At 42.8% G+C, this 24543-nt stretch overlaps 4 protein-coding genes across 4 annotated transcripts in view; 3 read left to right on the top strand and 1 right to left on the bottom strand.

The window, feature by feature from the left end:
- The window catches only part of LOC144036526 (DNA repair protein RAD51 homolog 4-like), a 19915-nt gene extending 16401 nt beyond the window's left edge, over window positions 1-3514 (bottom strand). The window contains exons 1-2 of the mRNA XM_077547233.1: window positions 3372-3514; window positions 581-662 (exon numbers count right to left, since the gene is read on the bottom strand). Of these exons, the coding sequence (XP_077403359.1) occupies window positions 581-662; window positions 3372-3514 (225 nt within the window). The remainder of the gene's footprint in view (window positions 1-580; window positions 663-3371) is intronic.
- A 23-nt stretch (window positions 3515-3537) lies between these two features.
- Window positions 3538-5525, top strand: LOC144035899 (DNA ligase 3-like). Its single transcript, XM_077545973.1, has 4 exons — window positions 3538-3591; window positions 4267-4597; window positions 4753-4884; window positions 4964-5525. The coding sequence occupies exons 2-4, from the start codon at window positions 4544-4546 to the stop codon at window positions 5045-5047; spliced, it is 270 nt and encodes an 89-aa protein (XP_077402099.1). The 5' UTR covers window positions 3538-3591; window positions 4267-4543; the 3' UTR covers window positions 5048-5525.
- Window positions 5526-10852: 5327 nt separating this feature from the next.
- Window positions 10853-14279, top strand: LOC144036525 (DNA ligase 3-like). Its single transcript, XM_077547232.1, has 4 exons — window positions 10853-10868; window positions 11363-11505; window positions 11606-11680; window positions 14022-14279. Exons 1-4 carry the CDS (start codon window positions 10853-10855, stop codon window positions 14277-14279), a joined length of 492 nt encoding a protein of 163 aa, XP_077403358.1.
- Window positions 14280-22661: 8382 nt separating this feature from the next.
- Window positions 22662-23655, top strand: LOC144036524 (DNA ligase 3-like). Its single transcript, XM_077547230.1, has 4 exons — window positions 22662-22673; window positions 22782-22832; window positions 23055-23069; window positions 23201-23655. Exons 1-4 carry the CDS (start codon window positions 22662-22664, stop codon window positions 23447-23449), a joined length of 327 nt encoding a protein of 108 aa, XP_077403356.1. The 3' UTR covers window positions 23450-23655.
- The last annotated feature ends 888 nt before the right edge of the window (window positions 23656-24543 follow it).

Raw genomic sequence — 24543 nt, 5'->3', positions numbered from 1 at the left:
GAAAAAATGTATTTAAAATGGATTCGATACTTTTAAGTTGTTTTTCCCCTTCAGATTTTCTAAATTGTTAAAAATATAATTTCAGAGAAATACGTAACAAAAATTTTTTTTTTTTGGGGGGGGGGTTCTAGTTTATCAAAAAAAAAAATTATATAAATTTTGCGCATTTTTTTAAATTTTAGATTTTTTTTGCATTCAAAAACATATTTAACAAAAGAAAAATGGGGGGGATATGACTTTTTTTTTAAAAATCTAAATTGTTTGAAATTGTATGGGCATTTCATTCCATTTATATTTTGATATATTTCAATTTTGACATTTTTCTTTTATGACAAAAAATAAACTAAGACCACCAAAAGTTTGGGGATTCATTTTTTTTTTTAACTTACATTTTAAAAATATTATGGGCATTGTATAAAAAAAATGTTAGGGGATTAAAAAAATACATTTCATATATTACATATTCTTTTTTTAAATGTCATCCCCCCAAAAAATATTTCACTTCCAATGCAGAAAAATTAAAGGTAATCAATGCTCCCCAAAATAAAGCCAGACTAAAGACTGAGACGTGTGGACTGACCTGAGTTTTGCCACTTCCTGGCCCTCCTGCCAGCTCTGTGATCTCGCCCGTGTACACGCCAGAATCCAGCAGTGCATCCAAGCTGAGGACAAAGAAGACCAGGAGAACATTTGGGCTTACTGCAACGACAACAAATCATTTATATATGCTGGGCATACAATTTTAATATTATTTATGTTAATATAATTTAAAAATAATACAATAAAATTACATTTAAAACAATAAGAGGGGGAAAAAAGACAATTTTATGACAAAAAAAATCATAAATTGCAAGCCAAAATTAGGGGGGAGAAAAAAAATCAAATTTTTACAAGATTTTATAACAAAATAGAGTCATATAATGAGGGCAATAAACAGACTTTTAAAAATTATGTTTAATATCATGGGGGAGTCACAATTTTAACTTAAAATATTTTAGAAATTTATATGCTTTATTGTTTTTTTTAAATTTCATTGTCATTAACTTTTTGCTTGTTTTAGCTAAAGCTTCCAGCTATTATAGAAAAGAAAATACTTAACTCATTCACTGCCATTGACGGCTATAAACGTCAAACAATCATTTAAACTATTTCTATTGGTGAAACTTTTCCCCCCACTTTTGTTAACAAGAGTATGAAAACCTAGAATGTTTTTATTGTACATTTAGAACAGATATGGAATTTGTGAATAATCGCGAGTTAACTATAGTGAAGTCATGCAATTAATTACAATTAAAAACAAATCGCCTGATGCCCAAATTTTTAATAATATATATATTTATTTAATTCATTCACTGTCTTTGACGGCTACAAACATCAAAAATTCATTTGAACTATTTCTATTAGTTTAACGTTTTTTCCCCACTTTTGTTAACAAGAGTATGAAAAACCAAGCATTTTTTTAATTGTACATTTAGAACAGATATAAAATTTGTGATTAATCGCGAGTTAACTCGTGAAGTCATAAGATTAATTACAATTGAAAATTGTAATTGCCTCTTGCCCCTAATTTTGGATTAGACTGGAGTTTTATCCGTGTAATATTGCGAAAATAAAACCACTTCAAAACAGCTCTCAGTGTGACAGTCCAAAGTAGAAGAGGAAATGATGGACGTGTATGTGAAATCAATACAAACATCAGCATTCCACTTTGCATGATGGAGTCCAAGCAGCATGTGCGTGCCCTTCCAAATGCCATCTTTTCAGCAGCAGGGGGCAGCCATGACACACGGTGCAAGCCTCTCGGAAGGGTGCGGAAACATTTATGACATGCTTGACCAACATTGACTTTAACTTCAAATATAAAATAAACAAGACGCTTTGTAGGATGATTTTGCCTCCTTAAAGAGAATGTGCAAATCTTTCGCCGAGTGCTTTGAAGGCTTTTTTTGTTGCGAGCAGCCGAGCAGGAGCCGGCGTTAATGCGGCTGATACATCAGACGCCACTTTAGGGCCCAAATGGGACGAGGCGAGTCTTTAGAGGCTGCGTTTTCCGCGCCACGCGCTCGGCTGCATATTCCGCCGTGCGCGGCGCGACTCGGCTCGATGCAAATTCAATTTTTCCAGGCGTCGACGTGACTCGGGCTGTGATTGATTGATTGGGGAGCGGTGCAGTGGAATCTGGTTACCAGAAAAAATAAAAAATAAATCTTATGACTGGTTTGACTTACATGCGTCCTCCACTTTCAACAGGGAAGGATAAAATCCACTGAAGCACAAAAAATAAAAAACCTCTCTGGAATTTCATCACATTGACACCAAAATGGCCGACTTGCTGTTTCATTTTGTGGAATGGGTCCTTGAGACTCTTTCATGCGTTCTGTTATGACAGACATGTCCACCCAATATTGTGTTGATTGGCCAACTTGTGGCAGGGGCTAATTTGATCAAACTTTTGAGTGCAGGAATTCACTCAAAAATGGCTGCTTCAAAATAAATTCTGTTCAATTTTGGGGATGGATCCTTGAGACTTTTTCCTGCGTTCTGTCATGAAATGAACACCACTCCTTTGTTTCCTGTCTTTCCACGATTGGACAAATGGATGAATCCAGGTGTGTCAGGCCATTGTTGTCGTGGTTACGGAGGTCAGGCACACCTGAATTAATCAGCTTGTCCACTCATGAAAGACAGGAAATGAAGGAGGGGTATTAGTTCAGGAAGTAGTGGATTTGTGCAAAGAGCCCATTGGGTGAACCTTGTGACACCCCAAAATGGCTGCTTGAAACCAAAATGGCTAACTTTCTGTAAAATTTTCGGGATGGGTCCTTGTAGGGCTGCTCGATTATTAAGAAAATATTAATCACGATTATGATTATTGATTACATTAATTAATTGAAATCACGATTAGGACGATGATTTATTTTTTGGGTACAAAACAAGAAAATGTTTAAACGTAAAAATATTAAGAAAAAATAATTTTTTTGAAACGCTATAATTAAGCAAGTTTGATGAAAGAACATTTATTCATTTTTTTAATTATAAAATAAAAAGGTGCAAATGTATAAATTTAAACAACTCAAAATTAGTATTAATAATCTTATTTTTTTCTTTTATGATCATGCTGATTTTGTAATTGTGGAGAGTAACAATTGAAATTAGAATTGAATTTCAATTAATTGCACAGCCCTCTGTGCTTTTTCGTGCGTTTTGTTATGATAAACATGCCCACCCTATTTTGTTTCGATTGGTCAACCCTGTGACAGGGGCTGATTTTTTAAATAACTTTTGAGCACAAGAATTCACAACAAAATGGCTACTTCAACCTAAAATGTCTGACTTCCCGTTCAAGTACCCGTACGCAGAGCGACGCTTACTTGGGATTTCCCGTGGAGAGGATGGCGGTGGAGCTGAGCAACTCGTCGTAGAGGTCGGCACCGGAAACGAGGAAGGCGGCGTGCTGTGCGAGCAGCACCCTGCGGACGGCTATCAGAGCCTGCCAGACAACAAATGATGACATTTCACCTTGCAGCCATCGCTAAGTAACAGGCTTCGCTCCGTTGCCTTTGTCTCCTCCCGGATAAGACGTCTCCCTAAGTAAATATAGGAGATCCTTGTTTTAATCCTTATCAATTGTGCTGATGTCGCATAATCCTAATCCAGAGTCTCCAATTTTCTGATGTGGTCTTTTATTGTGGCCCTAATATCTTCTTGCCCAACCATGACATTGTTGTTTTTTATTAAAAAAAAAATAAAAGGTGATATTTCAAATCCGAGTGGTTTGTTTTATCCCCGCCCTTAATCTCTTCTTGAATAAAAAAATAATAATTGCCCTTTCATGACATTTTTCTTCTTTTTTTTTTTTTTTTTTTTAAAGTTGATGTTTCTTGAAAACTTGACTCAAAATCCAGTGGTGTGTTTTATCATAGCCCTTAATCTCCTCTTGGATAAAAAATAAATAAATCCCCCTGCCATGACATTTTGCCTCTGTGTTAAAAAAAAATAATAAAAAAAATATGGTGACGTGTCTTGAAAATTTGACTCAAATTCCAGTGTTTTGTTTTATCACGGCCCTTAATCTCTTCTTGGATGGAGAAAAAAAAGACAAACCATGACATTTTACTTTTTTTTTTAAGGTGATGTTTTTTTATAATTTGACTCAAAAATTCCAAATGTACCATTTTTTTTAATCCATTCACCATTACCCATGCTTCTAGTACCCTGATGCCATCATTTACTTACTTATTCTTTTGTGGCATTTTTCTCCCGTAGGCCGAGGCGTGCAAATCCATCTAGTATGCCATGAAGAAGTGCCCCAACGGCATGTACTCGGAGATCAAGTACGACGGCGAACGCGTGCAGGTGCACAAGAGCGGCGACACCTTCAGCTACTTCAGCCGCAGCCTCAAACCCGTGTTGCCGCACAAAGTCAGTCACGCACACGCACACACGCATGATCAGTATGAGCTCTTGTATGATTAGCAGCCTCTAGAGAGGCTCACAGTGGGGAAATTTCCCATAAGGACTTCTCAACATTTGCTCTCTCAGTATGTGGCAGGAAACACTCCAGGCTACCGCACACATGACAGTCTGGCCACTAGAGGTTGGTGCAGAACATTTGAGTTTTGAATCGGACTTTTGAGTTTAGCACAATAAATGTTCTCAAAATTACAAATCACATTAAAAAACAATAATTAAGTTTTATTTATTTATTATTTTTGTTTTTAATGTATGTATTTTTTGGGTTGCTGTCTCCAGGTGGCCCACTTTAAGGACTACATCCCACAGGCGTTCCCCGGTGGCCACAGTATGATTTTGGACACCGAGGTGCTGCTCATCGACACCAACACCAGCAAGCCCCTCCCCTTTGGGACGCTGGGCGTGCATAAGGTCAGATGTCGGCCCCTTTGTCCCACTCGGGTGATAAACGTGAGTGGACGTTGCCAGCGTGTCCTCTTTTGTCCTTCAGAAAGCCGCCTTTCAAGATGCCAACGTCTGCCTCTTTGTCTTTGATTGCATTTACTTCAATGGCAACAGCCTCATGGAAAGGTGATTCATTAAAAGATTTTTTTCTCTTTCAGTAAAATAAGCATATCATATATGAAGACAATGTGTTGTGATTATGTTAAAAAATTGTGGTGGGGGATCCCAGAAATAGCAAATTGGCATGACAGTCAGTATGAGAAAGAGTGTCATTATGTACGTGCAATTGGAGACGTGATTGAAGACTTGTTGTCGTTTGGGCTAGGGAAGTTTTTGTTGACGTTTGTCAGTTCCGGTTTCGTTCTTGTGTTTGTTTTTTCAAACCGAGTCTGTCAGCTTTGCGATTGGCTGGCAACCTGTTCAGGTTGCACCCCGCCTACTGCCCGAAGCCAGTTGGGATAGGCTCCAGTACTCTCACAATCCTTGTGAGGACAAGCGGTCAAGGGAATGGATGGATGGATGGATCCTTCCGCTCTTTTAGAACCCACATCAACTGCCAGAGATGATCACCGGGCCCAAGGTGTGACTCATTCTTTGTGGAACGCCCCGGAAAAGGGACACATTCCTCCTCTCTCCGTTGGGTAATCCTTAGATCGTCTGGTGGAAACTGGAAGCAGTTGAATGGCCTCTCAGCTGGCACATCTGGTGGCTCGCTCCTGAAGGTGGGGGTTGAGCAGAAGGCGGACCCCCGGCCGGTCTGATAGGCAAGATGTGGAACCAGGTGCCCCGTGGACTGGACCCGATTGACCTTTCCATCACCTCATCTGGGTGCAGGACATTTTCATTAGTCACTAATAAACATTTATTCACATCCCTTCTTCTTGAAAGAGCATCTGGTAGTGTTATTAGTTTGGAGTTAGTAAATGTTAATAAAGTTCTGTAGGCCTGTCCTGTGGGAAAAAATTCTGTTTGTTGTGACATTCAGTTAGGATCCAGCCTTTGGCTGACTTTTAATGACCAGAGCACATTCATAAATGCAAGAAATTAAAATCTTAGCCAGTTCAAATCTGACGAGGCCAATTTTGTTTACAGAATGTAATGATTATTGGAATGTTTTATTATAATATTTACTGTTATAGATATGGCATGAATGTGCTTCCAGCCATTAAATAAATGCCACTTTCGTCAACAAATAAAATCAAAAAATAACATCTAACCCCAGGGCCCCAGGGAAAAATAGAAATGGAACATATTCACCTTATTTTCGCCGTCTCTGCCAAAACGTACTCCTTCTCCATGGTCAAGGAAATCCCCAATTGTCCTCCTGTAAAATTAATTCTCACGGACTATCTATAATTATCACATTAAGACTAACTTTTAATTTTATATTTATTTAATTCAACATGGACTGTTTGTGTCCTTCGCAACGATATACCCAGACCGACCAATAATTCCCCCATCTGAAAAAATCGCTTTAGAGAAATTTTTCAGACTAATATATAAAGTTTTGCAGTAAATAAATTTTGCTTGCGTTTTTGTTTAAAAAAAGAGGGGAAAATTTTACATTTAACCAGTAAATTCAACAATGCGTCCCAAGCAACTATTTAAATTTCAAAAGAGAATTTGGGAAAATATTAGAAGACCAAATTTAACAAGCGTCAAATAACGGAAAATATAATTAAGATTGAAATAAATTTTTCCTTATCCTTATTCCCATTAGCTGTTTTCAATTTCTGAAACCAGACGAAATTTACCAGTATTATCTTTTGTACTATAAAAATATTGTAGCTTAAGCCAATGAGTTTTACAAAAAATCTCAGTTTTCAGCCAATCCATCAAATATTATTAATACATAAAGTTGCCCTTAGTTTTAATGTTACCATTAAGCTTGCTAGTCCCCCTTGTTGATGTTTGTCCAAAAAGTTGACTGTTTTAACTCTTTCACTGCCATTGACGTTTAAAGACGTCAAGTAAAAACCTACGGAGCACTGCCAATGACGTCTAAAGATGTCATCCAATTATTTTTTTTTTTTTTGAAACGGGTGCGGGCAAGGCTTCCGGAGCTGTGGTGAAGGTTTCCAGCCGGTCTGCCTAATGACTATTTTTGGCCCCTAGAGGGCAGCGATGACTCTCTTTTGACAAGATCGGGTGGGGGTCAGTAGAGGCGGAGCTAGAGCTCGAGCAGGAGATGAGAATGGAAGACAAAGGAAAAATGGCGGCCGGTCGCGAGGAGCTCACGCCCGAGCCGTTTTTTTCAAAGACCAAAAGCATCGCTGAAAGAGCACATTGTTGACGACGATGATCATCATCGATGATGAAGATGAGGTGACGCGGCGGCTATGACGGTGTCGTAACGCGGAGCACAGCGGAGCACGCACAGGCGGACGTTCGATCGGACGACGGAGAGTGCCCCGAGTCCAATGCATATTCATCGGAGGAGTGTGTACAGTCTGCTACTTGCTTTTTATTCCTCGGAAAAAAAGGCCGTCAAGAAAGTGTAACGTTTGCACGCAAAACGGACCAATGCGAAAGTGAAAGTAAACTGTTGTGCGAGTCCTGGCGTCTCCTTGCACGCAGGAGAGCGTTACAAAAGGAAAAACTGTATTTGAAACATCCACATAATTGTAAGTAGTACCACAGTTGCACACATTTGTAAATAGTTTGCGAAATTGTTTTGTCAAATTGTTACACTGTTGAATGGAAATAAACGTATTTTGCAATCAAAAAACACATTTTCATTGTTGGTGAAAGCGTTTTACAGAAGTAAAGCACTATTTAGGTGTTTGTGGCATCATTCATGGACAAAAAGAAGTGTACAATTCACTAGAGTGCATGAAATAACATTGTTTCACAACAAGCTCTTTTTCTCCGTTTTTTGTTTCAAAAGAGAGAATCTCGGTGAAAGTAACCATTTTCTATTGTTGATTACTGAAGAACGGAATAAGGTAGAAACAAACTTTTTTTTCTGATGAAAGCTGAGAGTCCAATCTTTCATTTGGCAGTATGTGTGTTTCCATAGTCCAAACACAACATTTTCTGTGGACCTTGAAAGATCACTCAAAATGCTTAAATCGGCTGGCACTGGCGACAACCCGTTTCTGAAAACGTCTGCCGACGCAGCCTCAGGTTCCCGTGCCGGCTCCGCGGCAGCCCCCGGACTCCGTGCCGGCTCCGCGGCAGCCCCAAGATCCCGTATCAGCTCCGCGTCAGGCCCAGGTTTCCGTCCCGTTTTCACGTCAGCCCCTAGATCCCGTATCAGCTCCGCGTCAGGCCCATGTTTCCGTCCCGTTTTCACGTCAGCCCCAAGATCCCGTATCAGCTCCGCAGCAGCGGCACGGAGTCCGGGGGCTGACTCCGTGCCGGCTCCGCGGCAGCCCCCGGACTCCGTGCCGGCTCCGCGGCAGCCCCCGGACTCCGTGCCGGCTCCGCCTCAAGTCTTCGCGCCTCGTCGGCCGCCTCAAGTCATCGCGCCTCGTCGGCCGCCTCAAGTCATCGCGCCTCGTCGGCCGCCTCCACGGCAGCCTCCACGGCAGCCTCAAGTCATCGCGCCTCGTCGGCCCCCTCCCCGGCAGCCTCAAGTCTTCGCGCCTCGTCGGCCGCCTCCACGGCAGCCTCAAGTCTCCGCGCCTCGTCGGCCGCCTCCACGGCAGCCTCAGGACCCCGGGCGTCCTCGCCTCTGCAGCCCCGGGCCTCCTGGCTTCGGCCGCTCTCGTGCGGGGCCTCTTCGCTTCTTCCATGGCGGCGTCAGGCCCATGGGGGTGGACAGGAGATGTTCATCCCACGGCCGTCCTATTCCGGTGTGGCGTCCGGGGCGCCCTCCAGATCGGCGCCGCCGGGCTCCCCTCGTCTGGCACCCGGGACGTCCCCCGGACTAGACTGGAGAGATGTGTCAGGTTCCCGCCTCCGCGCCCCCTCCGCCCGCCCTGTTTTTGAACTTTTTAAGGGACGTCTGGAAGCCGTCCCTCGATGGAGGGGTTCTTTCATGTTTATTTTCAGTTTTGTTTACTCCCTGTCATGTTTTTCTTGTGTGTTCCCCTTGTCTTGTCATTTCCTGTTTTATTGTGAAAAGTCTACTCCTCTCGTTTCTGGTCACTTGCCCTTCCTCGTGTGGTGTCTGTGTCAACCCTGATTGTGTCCCCATCACCCTCATGTGTCATCCAATCAGTGCCCTCAGCCAGGTGTGTCTTGTCATGTCATTAGTGTTGGTGTATTTAGTCGGTTGTCTCCCCCCGGTCTGTGTCGGTTCATTTTTGCTGTTGCCACGTTTGTAAGTCTTTCGCCACGTCACGCTGACCTCTTTGCCTTATCTGGATCCATGTCATGTTGTTAGTCTCGCCTTAGTTGTTTTTTCATGTTTTGCTTCAGGTTTTGTTAGTTCCATTTGTTTTGTACTTTGAAGTTAGCCTTTTTTTGATTAGATATTAAAACCTCTTTTGGACTGCACCTCTGCCTCCTTGCTCTGCCTTCCCGCATCTGGGTCCTAAAGCCCCGCCTTACTGACAATCATCATTTAATACACTTTTCTTAAAGTTACCTCTGGGATATTCCTCTATATAAAAATTACATATACTTATAACACTATTAACGAGCGGTCAATGTCTACGCACATCCAAAGTTAAATTGCCGCCATTAAAACCATCGAACAAATGACATATCTTATTAGAATAAACTAACCTTTTTCACAATATAATGAAGTCCCGTTGTTCAATATTAAATACATTTTATATCATTATTTAACCGCTGATAATTTAATCCGGAAGCTTTAGTTCCGCCTAGCGGAAGTACTATCAGGTAAAATCATGTAGTCCTTCAGAATAAAAGCGCACCCATAAGTTATATTAAACATTAAAGTTATATAAATAGTTATAACTTCACAGAAATACCTAAAGCTAGCATTCTAGCATTATTCATAATGTTATCCAAGAACACACGATTGTGTCTTGCTTTTGTTCCACTAGAAGAAATTACAGATATATCTTATTTTTTCGTCGAACGCCTGACGGTGCAAGTTCAACGTCCTCCATCAATAAAATTAATTTACCGTAGATTATAACGGCGCCAAAAGATTTATTCCACCGCAATCGTGCATCCATTTTTATTAGTTCTTCAATTCACAGGTCTGTTTACTGGGCAAAACTACGATAGCAACTGCGCATGCGCTCTCAACTTGCTTCAGTAGCGTCATCACGTTCTCGCTTAACGGAAGCTCATTTGGGTCAAACCATTCCGCCTCGCGCTCGAACACAGCCTCTATAATTTCTATTAATCACCGACTCCCGCATTTTATAACCCATTATATTATATTATATTGTAGTTAAGTCGTATTAATATTTATAAAGGAAGTGACGTCTCACTTATAACAGAATTAGTCAACAACATATCTCATCGCGGTCCCTTTAAGAATAACAGTGACGTCCGACTATTCTACCACATACAAATAACACACAACAAATATCATGATCTCCTCTCAAAATAATAAATACTGCTTTTAATCAATCACGAAGCAGTCTCTCGGCATTTTAATAGCATAACTTTGTCAATTAAATTTGTACGCCCATTTCAGCCTGTCTGTTCACAATTATTTGATTCAATTGTGCAGAATCCTCATCTGCGCTGAGAAAAATAATCCATTATTCAAGGATCTTATTATGATGTATTCACAGCGGGCGATCTAGCCGCTGTCTCAATCCATAATCTTTATCCTAATTCCATCCAAGAATCTCACGACATATATTTTAAGCCTGTTTCCATTTTATTCAAGGAACTTATTACGATTTACTAACAGCGGGCAATCTAGCCGCTGCGTCAATCCATAATCTTATCCTAATTCCATCCAAGAATCTCACGACATCTATTTTATGCCTGTTGTCATCTCAGCGCAGCTTTATTTCATTTTAGCGCAATACCCAACAACGTGACGGCATTTCCGTAGACAATGCTTCCGTCACCACGTACGTGTACAGTTCAAACACTGTGGCAAAATCCAAAATCTGGGACTTCGCGTCCAACCAAACGACTTCAAAATTTATCACTATTTTTCTTACATGAATTCCATCTTCAATATAATTTTGCAAGACGAATTTACCAGCCGCAACGTTCTCAAACAGACAGAATTCCTAAAATGTGGATAAAGTGTCCACTTACCGTGATTAATGTGTAAACATATGAGGTGATCGTTGGTAAAATTTGCAAAAATCATATGAGGATTTTTTTTCCCCTAAATATATCATCGCTGTATTATCACACGTAATATTGTTTATACATATTGTTGTCAAATGATCACATTTTCCGCCTAATTATCACGACATCATTTTCTCTCCACTACATCCATTATTGCATGGTTGCTTTGTCCTCATATCTGAATAATAAGGCCTTTATTGGCATTATTTCATCGTTATAAAAATGCTAATGACGTGTTTTGTTTGTTTGTTTGTGTCCATGTTAGGCGGCATCATGTCCAGCTTTCTGATGGGCTGCTACGATCCGGACTCCAAGAAGTGGTGCACGGTCACCAAGTGCTCGGGCGGCTACGACGACGCCATGTTGGCTTGGCTCCAGAAAGAGCTGGATGTCGTCAAAATCAGCAAGGTCGGCGAGGACGCCCGCCTGCCGGGAATTCTGACGTCATCCAAAGTCGTTTGTCTTCTTTCGTGTGCGTTTTGAATCGTGTGCGTTTTGAATCTCGCAGGACCCCAGCAAAATCCCCGGGTGGCTGAAAATCGTCAAGAACAACTATCCGGATTTCCTCATCCGCAGTCCCGAGGTGACTCATGCTTGTGGTCAATGATGAGTGTGCACGTTTTTTATTGGACGACACATTTGCATGCCAGAGATAAGATATTTGCTTGCAAAAAGTCAACAAATCTAAATGCAAAACATTTGGTTGCAAAAAGCAAAAGGTGATCAAAATCAGCTGTTTGTTTTACTTTAAAATATATAACAATTAAAACTCTTTCACTGCCAGACGTTTTCAGAAACGGGTTGTCGCCAGTGCCAGCCGATTTAAGCATTTTGACTGATCTTTCAAGGTCCACAGAAAATTTTGTGTTTGGACTATGGAAACACACATACTACCAAATGAAAGATTCTCATCTTTCATCAGAAAAAAGAGTTTGTTTCTACCTTATTCTGTTCTTCAGTAATCAACAATAGAAAATGGTTACTTTCACCGAAATTCTCTGTTTTGAAACAAAAAATGGAAAACAATAGCTTTTTGTGAAACGATGTTATTTCATGCACTCTAGTGAATTGTACACTTCTTTTTGTCCATGAATGATGCCACAAACACCTAAATAGTGCTTTACTTCTGTAAAACGCTTTCACCAACAATGAAAAAGTGTTTTTTGATTGCAAAACACGTTTATTTCCATTCAACAGTGTAACAATTTGACAAAACAATTTCGCAAACTATTTACAAATGTGTGCAACTGTGGTACGACTTACAATTATGTGGATGTTTCAAATACAGTTTTTCTTTTTATAACGCTCTCCTGCGTGCAAGGAGACGCCGCTGGACTCGCACAAGTTTACTTTCACTTTGTCCGTTTCGCGTGCAAACGTTACACGTTACACTTTCCTTTTTTTCCGGGGAATAAATAGCAAGTAGCAGACTGTACCCACTCCTCCGATGAATATGCATTGGACTCGGGGCACTCTTCGTCGTCCGATCGAACGTCCGCCTGTGCGTGCTCGATTGTGCTCCGCGTTTATGACGCCGTCATAGCCGCCGCGTCAGCGGTTCCAATTTCGCCGTCAAGCTCAGATTCACCTTCATCATCATCGATGATGATCATCGTCGTCATCAATGTGCTCTTTTAGCGTTGGTCGATCCCTTTCGTCTTGTAAGTGTAGAGAGCTGCTTTCCAAACGGGCACCACTTCCTCCTCAGCCATCTAGCTTCCCCCCCCACGTCTTCTACTGCCGCGTCAATGCTTTCCATCCACGGAGTCATCATCATCATCATCGATGATGATCATCGTTGTCATCAATGTGCTCTTTTAGCTTTGGTCTTTTGTCTTTGAAATAAAACGGCTCGGGCGTGAACTCCTCGCAAACGGTCACAATTTTTCCTTTGTTTTCCATTCTGATCTCCTGCTCGACGCTCTAGCTCCGCCTCTACTGACGCCCACCCGATCTTGTCAAAAGACAGTCATTGCTGCCCTCTAGGGGCCAAAAATAGTCCTTAGGCACAACAGACCTAATTGAAACTATCAACAGAAATGCGGAAGGCTTCCCCCCACCCATTTCAAAAAAAAAAATAAAAAATTGGATGACGTCTTTTGACGTCATTGGCAGTGGTCCGTAGGTTTTTACTTGACGTCTTTAAACATCAGTGGCAGTGAAAGAGTTAAAGCCCTTTGTTCACAAAAACAGTCCAAATCAAAGTTTTTATGGTTGCCAAAGTGAAAATAATCCAAAGTCCGTTCATTGACAAAAAAATGTCTAAAATGCTTTTTTTTAAAAGCCCTTTGTTCACAAAAGAAAAAAAAATAAACATCCAGAAGTCCAATATTTACAAAAAGTATCTCTTAAGATTGTTTTTTTTGTTCACCCAAAATTTAAACAAGGATCTAAATCAATCACAAAAAGTCAACAAATCCTAACCTAAGTTCACAAAATTATATCCAAAGGAAAATGTGTTTAATTCAAAAGAATTAAAATAAGTCTTTGACTGGAAAAAGCAAAAGTCCAGATTTTTGTTAAAAAAAATTTTTAAAGATACAAATCAAATTCTTACATAAAAAAAAGATCAAAACCTTTATTAACCCAAATCACTTTGGTTGACAAAAAGTTGAACAAATGAAAATCTGGAGTTCAACAAGTCCAAAGATGCAAATCAAAGTATTTTTTTGACAAAAAGTATATCAAAAGTCCTTTGTTTAAGAAATAATATCCAGATGAAAAGCAAAATAGTCCAAATTTTTTTTCAAAAAAAGTTTCTGAAAGACCCAAATTAAATTCATAGAAAAGATCAAAAGCTTTATTAACATAAGTACGAAATAACCAAATAATAATAATAAAAGTCTGTTGTTGAACAAGTCCAAAGAAGCAAATGATTTTGTTCACTAAAAGTGTGACAACGCTGTGCTTTCAAACCCTTCAAGCAAGCGCCGGTGTGGGAGATCACAGGCGCCGAGTTCTCCAAGTCGGAGATGCACACCGCCGACGGCATCTCCATCCGCTTCCCACGTATGACGCGCGTCTGCGGCGACAATGATTGGAAGAGCGCCACCAACCTGTCGCAACTCAAAGTACGCCGCCGCCACTCCGGCTTGCGGGTCGTCTCCTCATTTGCTTTTAACGCGGGTCCTTCTGCCAGGAGCTGTATCGCATCTCCAAGGAGAACTGCGACTTCAAAGTGACGGCGGGACCCTCTGGCCAAGACAAGGGCGAGTCGGGCGGAGACAGTGGCGGGAATTCGCCTGCGCCGGAAAGCCCAAGCCTGACACAACGAGGCTGTTTTGGACTCAGATGCAGAGGAAGAGGTGGAGGGTAAAGCAGCTTTTAATTAACAAAAAAAAAGCTCTTCAATGAGAGATGAAAAATAAAGACTATACAAACATTAACTGAAAGCGCTCCAAAAGGGAGGAAGTTCACAACTACATTCAAAAACAAAAATCACTCTATGACTAAACAAAACTAAGCTATACAAAATTGCAAACAAAGGTTCTCTCACGAGACAAGGCAACTAAAGGCAACAAGGCAATTGGATATCAAGGCTGTGGTCTATGGCAGGCTTCAGTGGCTCAAACGAAAACACTTCGGCACAAGACAGGGAAAACGCAGACTATTTAACACATGAGGGTAATGGGGAACAGGTGGAAACAATCAGGGTTGACACAGACACCACACGAGGAAGGGCAAGTGACCTGAAACGAGAGGAGTCAGACTTTTCACAATAAAACAGGAAATGACAAGACACCCTCACCGCAGTGTGACAGTACCCCTCCCCCTAAGGCCGACTCCTGACGGCCCAGGCTGGTCAGGATGATCCCTAAAAAAAGTCTTCAATTAGAGAGTCATCCATGATGAAGCGGGAAGGTATCCACTGTCTTTCCTCGGGCCCATACCCCTCCCAGTCCACCAAGAACTGCCTGCCCCGGCCCCGCTTGCGGACGGCCAGCAATCGCTTGACTTTGTAGACGGGCCCCCATCCACAATCACAGGAGGCGGCGGGGGCGTAGGAGCCGGAACCAGAGAACTCTCCTTGACTGGCTTGACTTGGCTTACGTGGAATGTTGGGTGAACACGCAAGGACCGAGGCAGGCGAAGACGGACCGCGGCCGGGTTGATCACCTTGGAGATGGGGTATGGGCCCACAAACCGAGGCGCCAACTTTTGGCATGGCACCTTTAAATGCAAGGCAGCACGGTGGCTGACTGGTTAGCACGTCCGCCTCCCAGTGCTGAGGACGTGAGATCGAGTCCGGGCTTCGGCCTTCCTGGGTGGAGTTTGCATGTTCTCCCCGTGCTTGCGTGGGTTTTCTCCGGGTACTCCGGTTTCCTCCCACATTCCAAAGACATGCATGGCAGGTTAATCGAACACTCCAAATTGTCCATAGGTGTGATTGTGAGTATGGTTGTTTGTCTCTGTGTGCCCTGTGATTGGCTGGTAACCAGTTCAGGGTGTACCCTGCCTACTGCCCGAAGCCAGCTGGGATAGGCTCCAGCACCCCCGCAACCCTTGTGAGGAAAAGCGGTCAAGAAAATGGATGGACCTTTAAATGCAGATGTTTGGCTGACAACCACACTTTGTTCCCTGGCTGGTATACTGGAGCAGGTCTCCTTTTCCGATCCGCTGCTCGCTTGCCTCTGTCCCTCTGGCGCTCCAGAACCTGACGAGCGGCTGCCCAGACGCGATGGCAACGGCGGACCAAGGCATGGGCTGAGGGAACAGAGGCCTCAGACTCTAGGTTAGGAAAAAAAGGAGGGTCGTATCCAAAAACGCATTTGAAGGGGGTGAGTCCAGTAGCAGAGGTGGGCAGGGAGTTATGGGCAAACTCAACCCAAACCAGGTGTTTGCTCCACGATGCCGGGTTCTGAGATACAAGGCACCGTAAACCGGTTTCCAGCTGCTGGTTGAGACGTTCCGACTGACCGTTAGCCTTAGGGTGGTACCCTGAGGTTAGGCTGGCTTTGGCGCCTATTAGGCGGCAAAATTCCTTCCAAAAGCGTGACACAAACTGGGGCCCCCGATCCGACACAATGTCTCTAGGGAACCCGTAAACTCGAAAAACGTGTTTAATCATGACCTCAGCTGAGGGAAGCTTTGACAAGGCTAAGAATCGGACCATCTTAGAAAATCGGTCAACTACTGTGAGAACGGTGGTCTTTCCTTTGGAGAGAGGAAGTCCCGTGACAAAATCCAGGGAAATTTCAGCCCATGGTCGAGAAGGAATGGGAAGAGGCTGTAGCAGACCCATGCGCGATCTGGTGGATGTCTTGTTTCGAGCACATACCGAGCAGGCCTCGATGTACTCCCGGACCTCCGGCTCCATGGAAGGCCACCAGAAACGCCGGGAGATGGCGTAAATTGTCCGTCGAACTCCCGGATGACAGGATAGAAGCGAGGTGTGACCCCAATGGATCACCTGTGGGCGCAGCTGCTCTGGAACAAATAGCCTATTCGTCGGGCACCCTTTTGGTGGGGTTGCCTCCCCGTTGGCTTGTTTCACTTCTCTCTTGATAGGCCATGTCACGGCTCCAATCACACAGTCCGGCGAAAGGATGGTCTCTGGTTCCTTAGTTACAGGCTCAGGATCGTAGAGACGGGACAGGGCGTCGGGTTTGACGTTTTGGGACCCTGGCCTGTAAGTGAGAGAGAAGGAAAACCGATTGAAGAACAGTGCCCATCGGGCCTGGCGTGAGTTGAGTCTCTTGGCTTTGCGTATATATTCCAGGTTCTTGTGATCGGTCCAGACCACGAATGGATGCTTTGCCCCCTCAAGCCAGTGCCTCCACTCTTCCAGAGCAAGCTTGACGGCCAGAAGCTCTTTGTCCCCAACGTCATAGTTCCGCTCGGCCTTGGATAATCGTCGTGAAAAGAATGCGCAGGGGTGCATCTTTCCATCCTTCTCTGCGCGTTGAGACAGGACAGCTCCGATCCCCTCATTGGATGCATCCACTTCCACCATGAATTGCCGCTGTGGATCTGGTACTATGAGGATCGCAGCTGTGACAAATCGTTTCTTGAGTTCTTCAAAAGCGGCTTCAGCCGCCGGTGACCAACTGAACCTCACCAGAGTGGAGGTGAGGGCATGCAGAGGGGCAGCTATTGCGCTGAACCCTCTGATGAAGCGTCTGTAGAAGTTTGCGAACCCGAGGAACTGCTGAACCTTCTTGCGGCTAACAGGAGTGGGCCACTCCGTCACAGCCCTAGTTTTAGCCGGGTCCATCTGAACCCTCCCCGGAGCTATGACGAAACCCAAAAAAGAGACGGTTCCAGCATGAAAGACGCATTTCTCCGCCTTAACATACAGTTTGTGCTCCAGCAGTCTTTGAAGAACCTTGGAAACATGGATCTGATGAGTGGCTAGATCTGTCGAGTATATGAGTATGTCGTCTAAATAAACATATACAAACTGGTCCAGAAAGTCTCTCAACAAGTCATTGATCATGGCCTGGAACACTGCAGGAGCGTTAGTGAGTCCGAAGGGCATGACCAGGTATTCATAATGGCCACTAGGTGTATTGAACCCTGTCTTCCACTCATCCCCCTCTCGGATCTTAATGAGGTGGTAGGCGTTGCGCAAGTCCAATTTAGTAAAGATCGTGGCTTGTTGGAGATTTTCAAAGACGGAGGACATGAGAGGAAGAGGGTAGCGGTTCTTTATCGTAATGTCATTAAGGGGGCTATAGTCTATACATGGCCGTAAGGAACCATCTTTCTTCCCCACAAAAAAGAAACCTGCTCCCGCTGGTGATGAGGAAGGACGAATCAGTCCAACCTTCAGAGAAGTTTCGATGTAATCCCTAAGAGCCGCCTTCTCTGGTCCTGAAACAGAATATAGGCGTCCCTTGGGAATGGTGGAACCAGGAATCAGTTCTATGGCACAGTCATAGGCACGATGGGGTGGGAGCGACATGGCCTTGGTCTTACTGAAGATCTCCTGGAGGTGATGGTAGCATGGAGGCACGGCACTCAAATTCGGGTATTCTGCGTCTGTGAAGGATTTGACAGAAATGTGATCAACCGTGGTGATGTCTACTTCTCGGTTTGGTGAACCAATCCCATGGCTCACACAATTCTTTCCCCATCCCAGAACTTCGCCAGTTACCCAGTCTACATGGGGATTGTGTTCACACAACCAAGGGTGTCCTAGGACCAGGGTCCGTGAAGGAGACTGAAAAACGTGAAAAACTAGGTGCTCCTTATGTTTGCCGACTTGGAGCTGGATGGGTTCTGTGATGTGCGTAATAATAAATAGTTCACTTCCATTCAGGGCCCTAGCCTTAATGGGCTTGATTAACGGCTCAGTCTTGGCTCCTAAATGTCTCACCAGCCCCCAGTCAATTAGGCTCTCGTCGGCCCCAGAATCTATCAGGGCATAGAGGTCTGTGGGAGTGGTGTGATGGTTGATCCTCACTGACGTGAGTCTGCGTGGAGCCGCCGCCAGAGTCGTGACTTGACTCACCTCTTGGGTCCTTTTGGCTGGGCAGGCGACCACGAGGTGATCTCGGTTCCCGCAGTAGAAACACAGCCCTTCCCGCTGTCGACGCCGTCTCTCCTCCAGCGAGATCCGCGCTCTGCCCAGTTGCATGGGCTCTTCCTCTGGTTGCGCGGGAGCTGGTTGACGCTGAACTGAAAGAGATCCGAGAGGAGCTGACCCCCCTGATGTTGAGAAGCGCGGGAAACCCTCCATTGTCCTGGTCCGGCGAGCGCGGCTCTGCGTCACCTCCTGCAGCCGATGATCCGTCCGTATGGCCAGGGCGATGAGGGAGTCCAAATCCGGTGGAAGATCGACTGCGATGAGAAGCTCCTGGATGGACGTTGTCAAGCCCTTGAGAAAAACGTCGTAGAGCGCCGTGGTGTTCCAGCCACTCTCTGCCGCAAGAGTGCGGAAGCGTATGGCATAGTCACTCACGGAGTCCCTTCCTTGGATCAGACTGCTTAGCTGCCGGGCCTTTTCTCGGTCGGAACAGGCTGGGTCAAAGACTCCCTGAAGAGCGGCTCGGAATTTCGGGGCGGAGCTGCAAAGTGGGGAACAGCGGGCCCACTCTGCCGTGGCCCAGGCTCTGGCTCTTCCAGTCAGGTGAGAGATCATGAAAGCCACCCTTGAACGATCTGTGGGAAAAGCCTGGGGGGAGTACTCAAAATGAATGTCACAGTCTGTTAAAAAGGCCTTGCATTGTCCTGGCTCTCCAGAGAATCGCTCAGGAGAGGCTAACTTGATCCCTGATCCGGTATATGGCACGGGTAGGATCGGCAAGGTAGCTTGAGTCTCTGGCTCGGTCGGAGGGCTATTGGTGCGACTTCGAGCACCCGGAATCTGAGCTGAAAGCTCAGTCATTTGCGTTGCCATGGCGGTCTGAAACTCCTCCTGTCTGCGTAGACGGGCATCCTGAGCCCGCAAAGCTGCGATCCATTGCTCTCTTTCTGCTGAGTCCATGCTGGCCGAAGTGTTCTGACACAACGCGGCTGTTTTGGACTCAGACGCAGAGGAAGAGGTGGAGGGTAAAGCAGCTTTTAATTAACAAAAAAAAAGCTCTTCAATGAGAGATGAAAAATAAAGACTATACAAACATTAACTGAAAGCGCTCCAAAAGGGAGGAAGTTCACAACTACATTCAAAAACAAAAATCACTCTATGACTAAACAAAACTAAGCTATACAAAAGTACAAACAAAGGTTCTCTCACGAGACAAGGCAAATAAAGGCACCAAGGCAATTGGATATCAAGGCTGTGGTCTATGGCAGGCTTCAGTGGCTCAAACGAAAACACTTCGGCACAAGACAGGGACAACGCAGACTATTTAACACATGAGGGTAATGGGGAACAGGTGGAAACAATCAGGGATCAGGGTTGACACAGACACCACACGAGGAAGGGCAAGTGACCTGAAACGAGAGGAGTCAGACTTTTCACAATAAAACAGGAAATGACAAGCCACCCTCACCGCGGTGTGAAAAAGCCCAAGAAGACAAGTGAGTCGAGGGGGCAAAAACTTTTTGACTTGCAAGTTTTGACCGTTTTGAGACCTCAATGGTTAACGGTTACGCTGTGTTACTTTTTTTTCTTCTGTTCTTCCTTTCAAAAACTGATTTAGGTCAATTTTATATTGAAATATGACATCCATTTCTCTTGTTAATGTCAGGTTTAATTTTTTCAAAGTAGATTTTTGGTTTTTCTGGCGTCAAGTTTTTTATTTTTTATTTTTTACAATTTTAAAAATGGGCAGAATTTCACAAGTTACTTCATTTTAAATATTAATCAGCATTTATATGAAAAGAAAAATGCACTGAGCTGTAACCATTGTCTTACAAACGCCATTACGCCATGTAGTGACAGAAAAACACACATCTGTCACACTCGTTTTTTTACAGTACAGTACAGTACATATTTTCCATTTTATTAATTTTGTTATGAATTTTGAACTTACTGTATCAGTGACTAAAAAATGCAACCATGTTTTTATTAGGTTAACATTTCTTTCCACTTTCATGTTAAGAGTATGAAAAATGTGAAAAAAATATTGTACATTTAATTGTAAATGTAGATATAAATTATTCAGATATTAATAAATTTGCGATTAATTGTGAGTCAATTATTAAAGTCATGTGAATAATTCTAATCGACTGACACCTCTACTTTCAGCATTTTCTGACATTTTCCCAATCAAAAGTTACAAACTTTGCTCTCTTTCTGCTGAGTCCATGCTGGCCGAAGTGTTCTGACACAACGCGGCTGTTTTGGACTCAGACGCAGAGGAAGAGGTGGAGGGTAAAGCAGCTTTTAATTAACAAAAAAAAAGCTCTTCAATGAGAGATGAAAAATAAAGACTATACAAACATTAACTGAAAGCGCTCCAAAAGGGAGGAAGTTCACAACTACATTCAAAAACAAAAATCACTCTATGACTAAACAAAACTAAGCTATACAAAAGTACAAACAAAGGTTCTCTCACGAGACAAGGCAAATAAAGGCACCAAGGCAATTGGATATCAAGGCTGTGGTCTATGGCAGGCTTCAGTGGCTCAAACGAAAACACTTCGGCACAAGACAGGGACAACGCAGACTATTTAACACATGAGGGTAATGGGGAACAGGTGGAAACAATCAGGGATCAGGGTTGACACAGACACCACACGAGGAAGGGCAAGTGACCTGAAACGAGAGGAGTCAGACTTTTCACAATAAAACAGGAAATGACAAGCCACCCTCACCGCGGTGTGAAAAAGCCCAAGAAGACAAGTGAGTCGAGGGGGCAAAAACTTTTTGACTTGCAAGTTTTGACCGTTTTGAGACCTCAATGGTTAACGGTTACGCTGTGTTACTTTTTTTTCTTCTGTTCTTCCTTTCAAAAACTGATTTAGGTCAATTTTATATTGAAATATGACATCCATTTCTCTTGTTAATGTCAGGTTTAATTTTTTCAAAGTAGATTTTTGGTTTTTCTGGCGTCAAGTTTTTTATTTTTTATTTTTTACAATTTTAAAAATGGGCAGAATTTCACAAGTTACTTCATTTTAAATATTAATCAGCATTTATATGAAAAGAAAAATGCACTGAGCTGTAACCATTGTCTTACAAACGCCATTACGCCATGTAGTGACAGAAAAACACACATCTGTCACACTCGTTTTTTTACAGTACAGTACAGTACATATTTTCCATTTTATTAATTTTGTTATGAATTTTGAACTTACTGTATCAGTGACTAAAAAATGCAACCATGTTTTTATTAGGTTAACATTTCTTTCCACTTTCATGTTAAGAGTATGAAAAATGTGAAAAAAATATTGTACATTTAATTGTAAATGTAGATATAAATTATTCAGATATTAATAAATTTGCGATTAATTGTGAGTCAATTATTAAAGTCATGTGAATAATTCTAATCGACTGACACCTCTACTTTCAGCATTTTCTGACATTTTCCCAATCAAAAGTTACAAACTTTGCTCGCTTTAGCTAAATAAAATAGTAGACATTGATGAAAGTAAGTACCTGTAAATTGAATGTTTACGTCATCATTGTTCAAAATTCAGGGCATGAACCTCCTTTCATTTAATATGAAGCAAAAACACCTGCACATCTAAACAAAAACATACAAAAAAAAGTTGTGACCTGATTGAGCAAAACCAATCTATTTGAATTTTTCAGCACATCACAATTTGAGAAAATAAATTTGTTGTTGACCACTATTATTTTTTTTCCCTTTTCGTGTTGGAAATCAAGATTTTGAGTTACAGGCAATCTTTGGAAACGCAACCACTGGAGTGAGGCGGAAAAGTGACAAAAGTTGCTACCACGCACATTTTGTTAGCCTAATAGCATAAATTAAAAAAGTCATTTTTAACTTAAGTGCCGTAATAGCAATAGAAAAAAAGCAGAAGCTATAACAGGGTTTGAGACTGCGACCATATTAGTCGCATTTGTGAGTAAGAAGTTCTTCTGGACGCCTATTTTAAAAGTCATGCTCTTCTTCAGTCTTTTATAGTTTGCACATTGTGCGTACAGCAGATTAATTGTTCAGCCAACAAATATCGGCACCAAATATAAACATACATGTAGATTGAATTCCATGTGTCCGCAGGTAACAGCACACCGGCCAAACGCAAGCAGTGAAATCCGAGCCGAGCTCTCCCGCGGTCAAAGCTCGCGACATTTTTATTCGTTCTTTTTTTTTTTTTTTTACTTGCAGGTGAGGAAGAGTGAAAGTGTGCAGAGCAACGGACACGCCAAAACAGCCAAGGTGACGGTGGCGCCATGCCAAAATATGCAAGCCACCACTAATTTTCCCCACCTATTTTTAATAAATTTTCAAAAATTCTAATATGGTTGCGGGTGTTTAGTTTTGTAATCAATTGTCCAATCGATTAATCATATAGTAGTAGTTTGAGGTGCAGGTATTATTTTTGCCCACTGGGGGTCACTGTAGTATCTGTGACTGAGAATGTGCGTGTGATTTTAAAAGGTGGGGCCTGGTCTGGTGAGTGACGTGGGTGTCGGCAGATGAGTGTGTCAAATTGGCTGGCTGGTTTAGCACATTTTACTGGAAAATGTACAAAAAGATGGAACCTTGTTGGTTTCCACACCTTTTTTTTTCCCCCCCACGCCTAGACGCTTCTGGACATCTTTAGCGGCGTCAAGCTCCTCCTGCCCTCCGGCGTGGACGACTTTGCCAAGCTGCGGCGCTACTTTGTGGCGTACGACGGCGACCTGGTGGCAGACTACTACGCCGCCTCGGCCACCCACACGCTGGCCGACAATCGGGAGGATGAGGATGAGGGAGGCGGCCGGGCCCAGCGGGTGACGTCCGACTGGATCGGGAAGTGCATCCGGAAGAGGCGCGTGGTGGCCCCTTGCTAGCTGCAAAAAAGAAACTTTATTTGTTCTTTCCGTTCACGCCTTTAATGTGCCTCCGTGGGAATCTCCTGAAGGCTCGTCATTCATTGGCTGTGGTCAAGTAATAAGGCAACATGAGGTGAACCACAACAGGCATGTACACACCCTAATTTGTAACTTTTTTTTTTCAATTTAAATCATGAGATGAAGTCTGAGCAAGTATGAAGTGGTGCGCTTTTTAAAATAAAATATAATTTGATGACAAAAACAATATCTTGTTATTCAATGAGTAAAAAGTTTCAAATTTAAGTCATTTTTACAAGAATGTTAAAGGCATACTTTGACTCATTGAGCCACTTTCAATAGTAAAAAGATATTTTGTCTTGACCTCATTTGCTCTTAAAAATGTCTCATACGTATTGATATGTTTTTTTAAGCTAGATCTTGAGATTTGATGCAGCCTCTCAACTACAAAGAATGGTTGAAGAAATGGTAGTTATTACACAAATGGCCAGCAGGTGGCAGCAGAGCAAAGGAGATCAACCAGGGACATGTTGATTTATGAATAATGATGAAACTTAGCTATATTCAAATGCTAATTGCTGCAAAACTGACACCGATAGAAATGTACTTTTTTTTGTTGTCCCGATGAAAGAAGAGACTCTAATCTTTCTTTTGGTGGGTTCCATGTTGGTATAGCAATAGAACACAATATTCTGTGTCTTGCAAAATCAGTCAAAATCCAGTAAAACAGCGGGAGTGAAGGGGGTAGCTTCAGTGAAAGTGGCTGTGAGTGAATAAGTTAAAGTGACAACTTTATTTTTTATGTCCAATTAATAATACCTTTATAAAGTAATTCTGTCACTTGCTGTCAACTGAAGATGGCATCACCTGTGCTGAGGAAATAGGTAACGACTAATCAGAGCTTTTCTGGGTTTTGTCAGCAAACTGAGACATGATTGATCGTTACCTACTTCCTCAGCACAGGTGATGTCACTTTCAGTCCACAGCAAGTGGCAACATTCGTTTTGAGAGGTATTAATTCATGAAAAATAAGGAAGTTATCACATTAATTATAGACAAAATATCTTTTTACAGTTGAAAGTGTCTCAATGAGT

This window comes from Vanacampus margaritifer, chromosome 16 (assembly GCF_051991255.1).
Source record: "Vanacampus margaritifer isolate UIUO_Vmar chromosome 16, RoL_Vmar_1.0, whole genome shotgun sequence".
Lineage (NCBI taxonomy): Eukaryota > Metazoa > Chordata > Actinopteri > Syngnathiformes > Syngnathidae > Vanacampus > Vanacampus margaritifer.
Note: the sequence above shows the minus strand (reverse complement) of the source record. Positions and strands in the feature narration are given on the sequence as shown.

Coding starts and splice junctions, on each gene's coding strand:
- LOC144035899 (XM_077545973.1), top strand. CDS start 4,544: ATGTGGCAGGAAACACTCCAGGCTACCGCACACATGACAGTCTGGCCA. Junction 4,598..4,752: donor TGACAGTCTGGCCACTAGAG/GTTGGTGCAGAA, acceptor TGCTGTCTCCAG/GTGGCCCACTTTAAGGACTA. Junction 4,885..4,963: donor GGACGCTGGGCGTGCATAAG/GTCAGATGTCGG, acceptor TTTGTCCTTCAG/AAAGCCGCCTTTCAAGATGC.
- LOC144036525 (XM_077547232.1), top strand. Junction 11,506..11,605: donor ATGTCGTCAAAATCAGCAAG/GTCGGCGAGGAC, acceptor TGAATCTCGCAG/GACCCCAGCAAAATCCCCGG. Junction 11,681..14,021: donor TCCTCATCCGCAGTCCCGAG/GTGACTCATGCT, acceptor AAACCCTTCAAG/CAAGCGCCGGTGTGGGAGAT.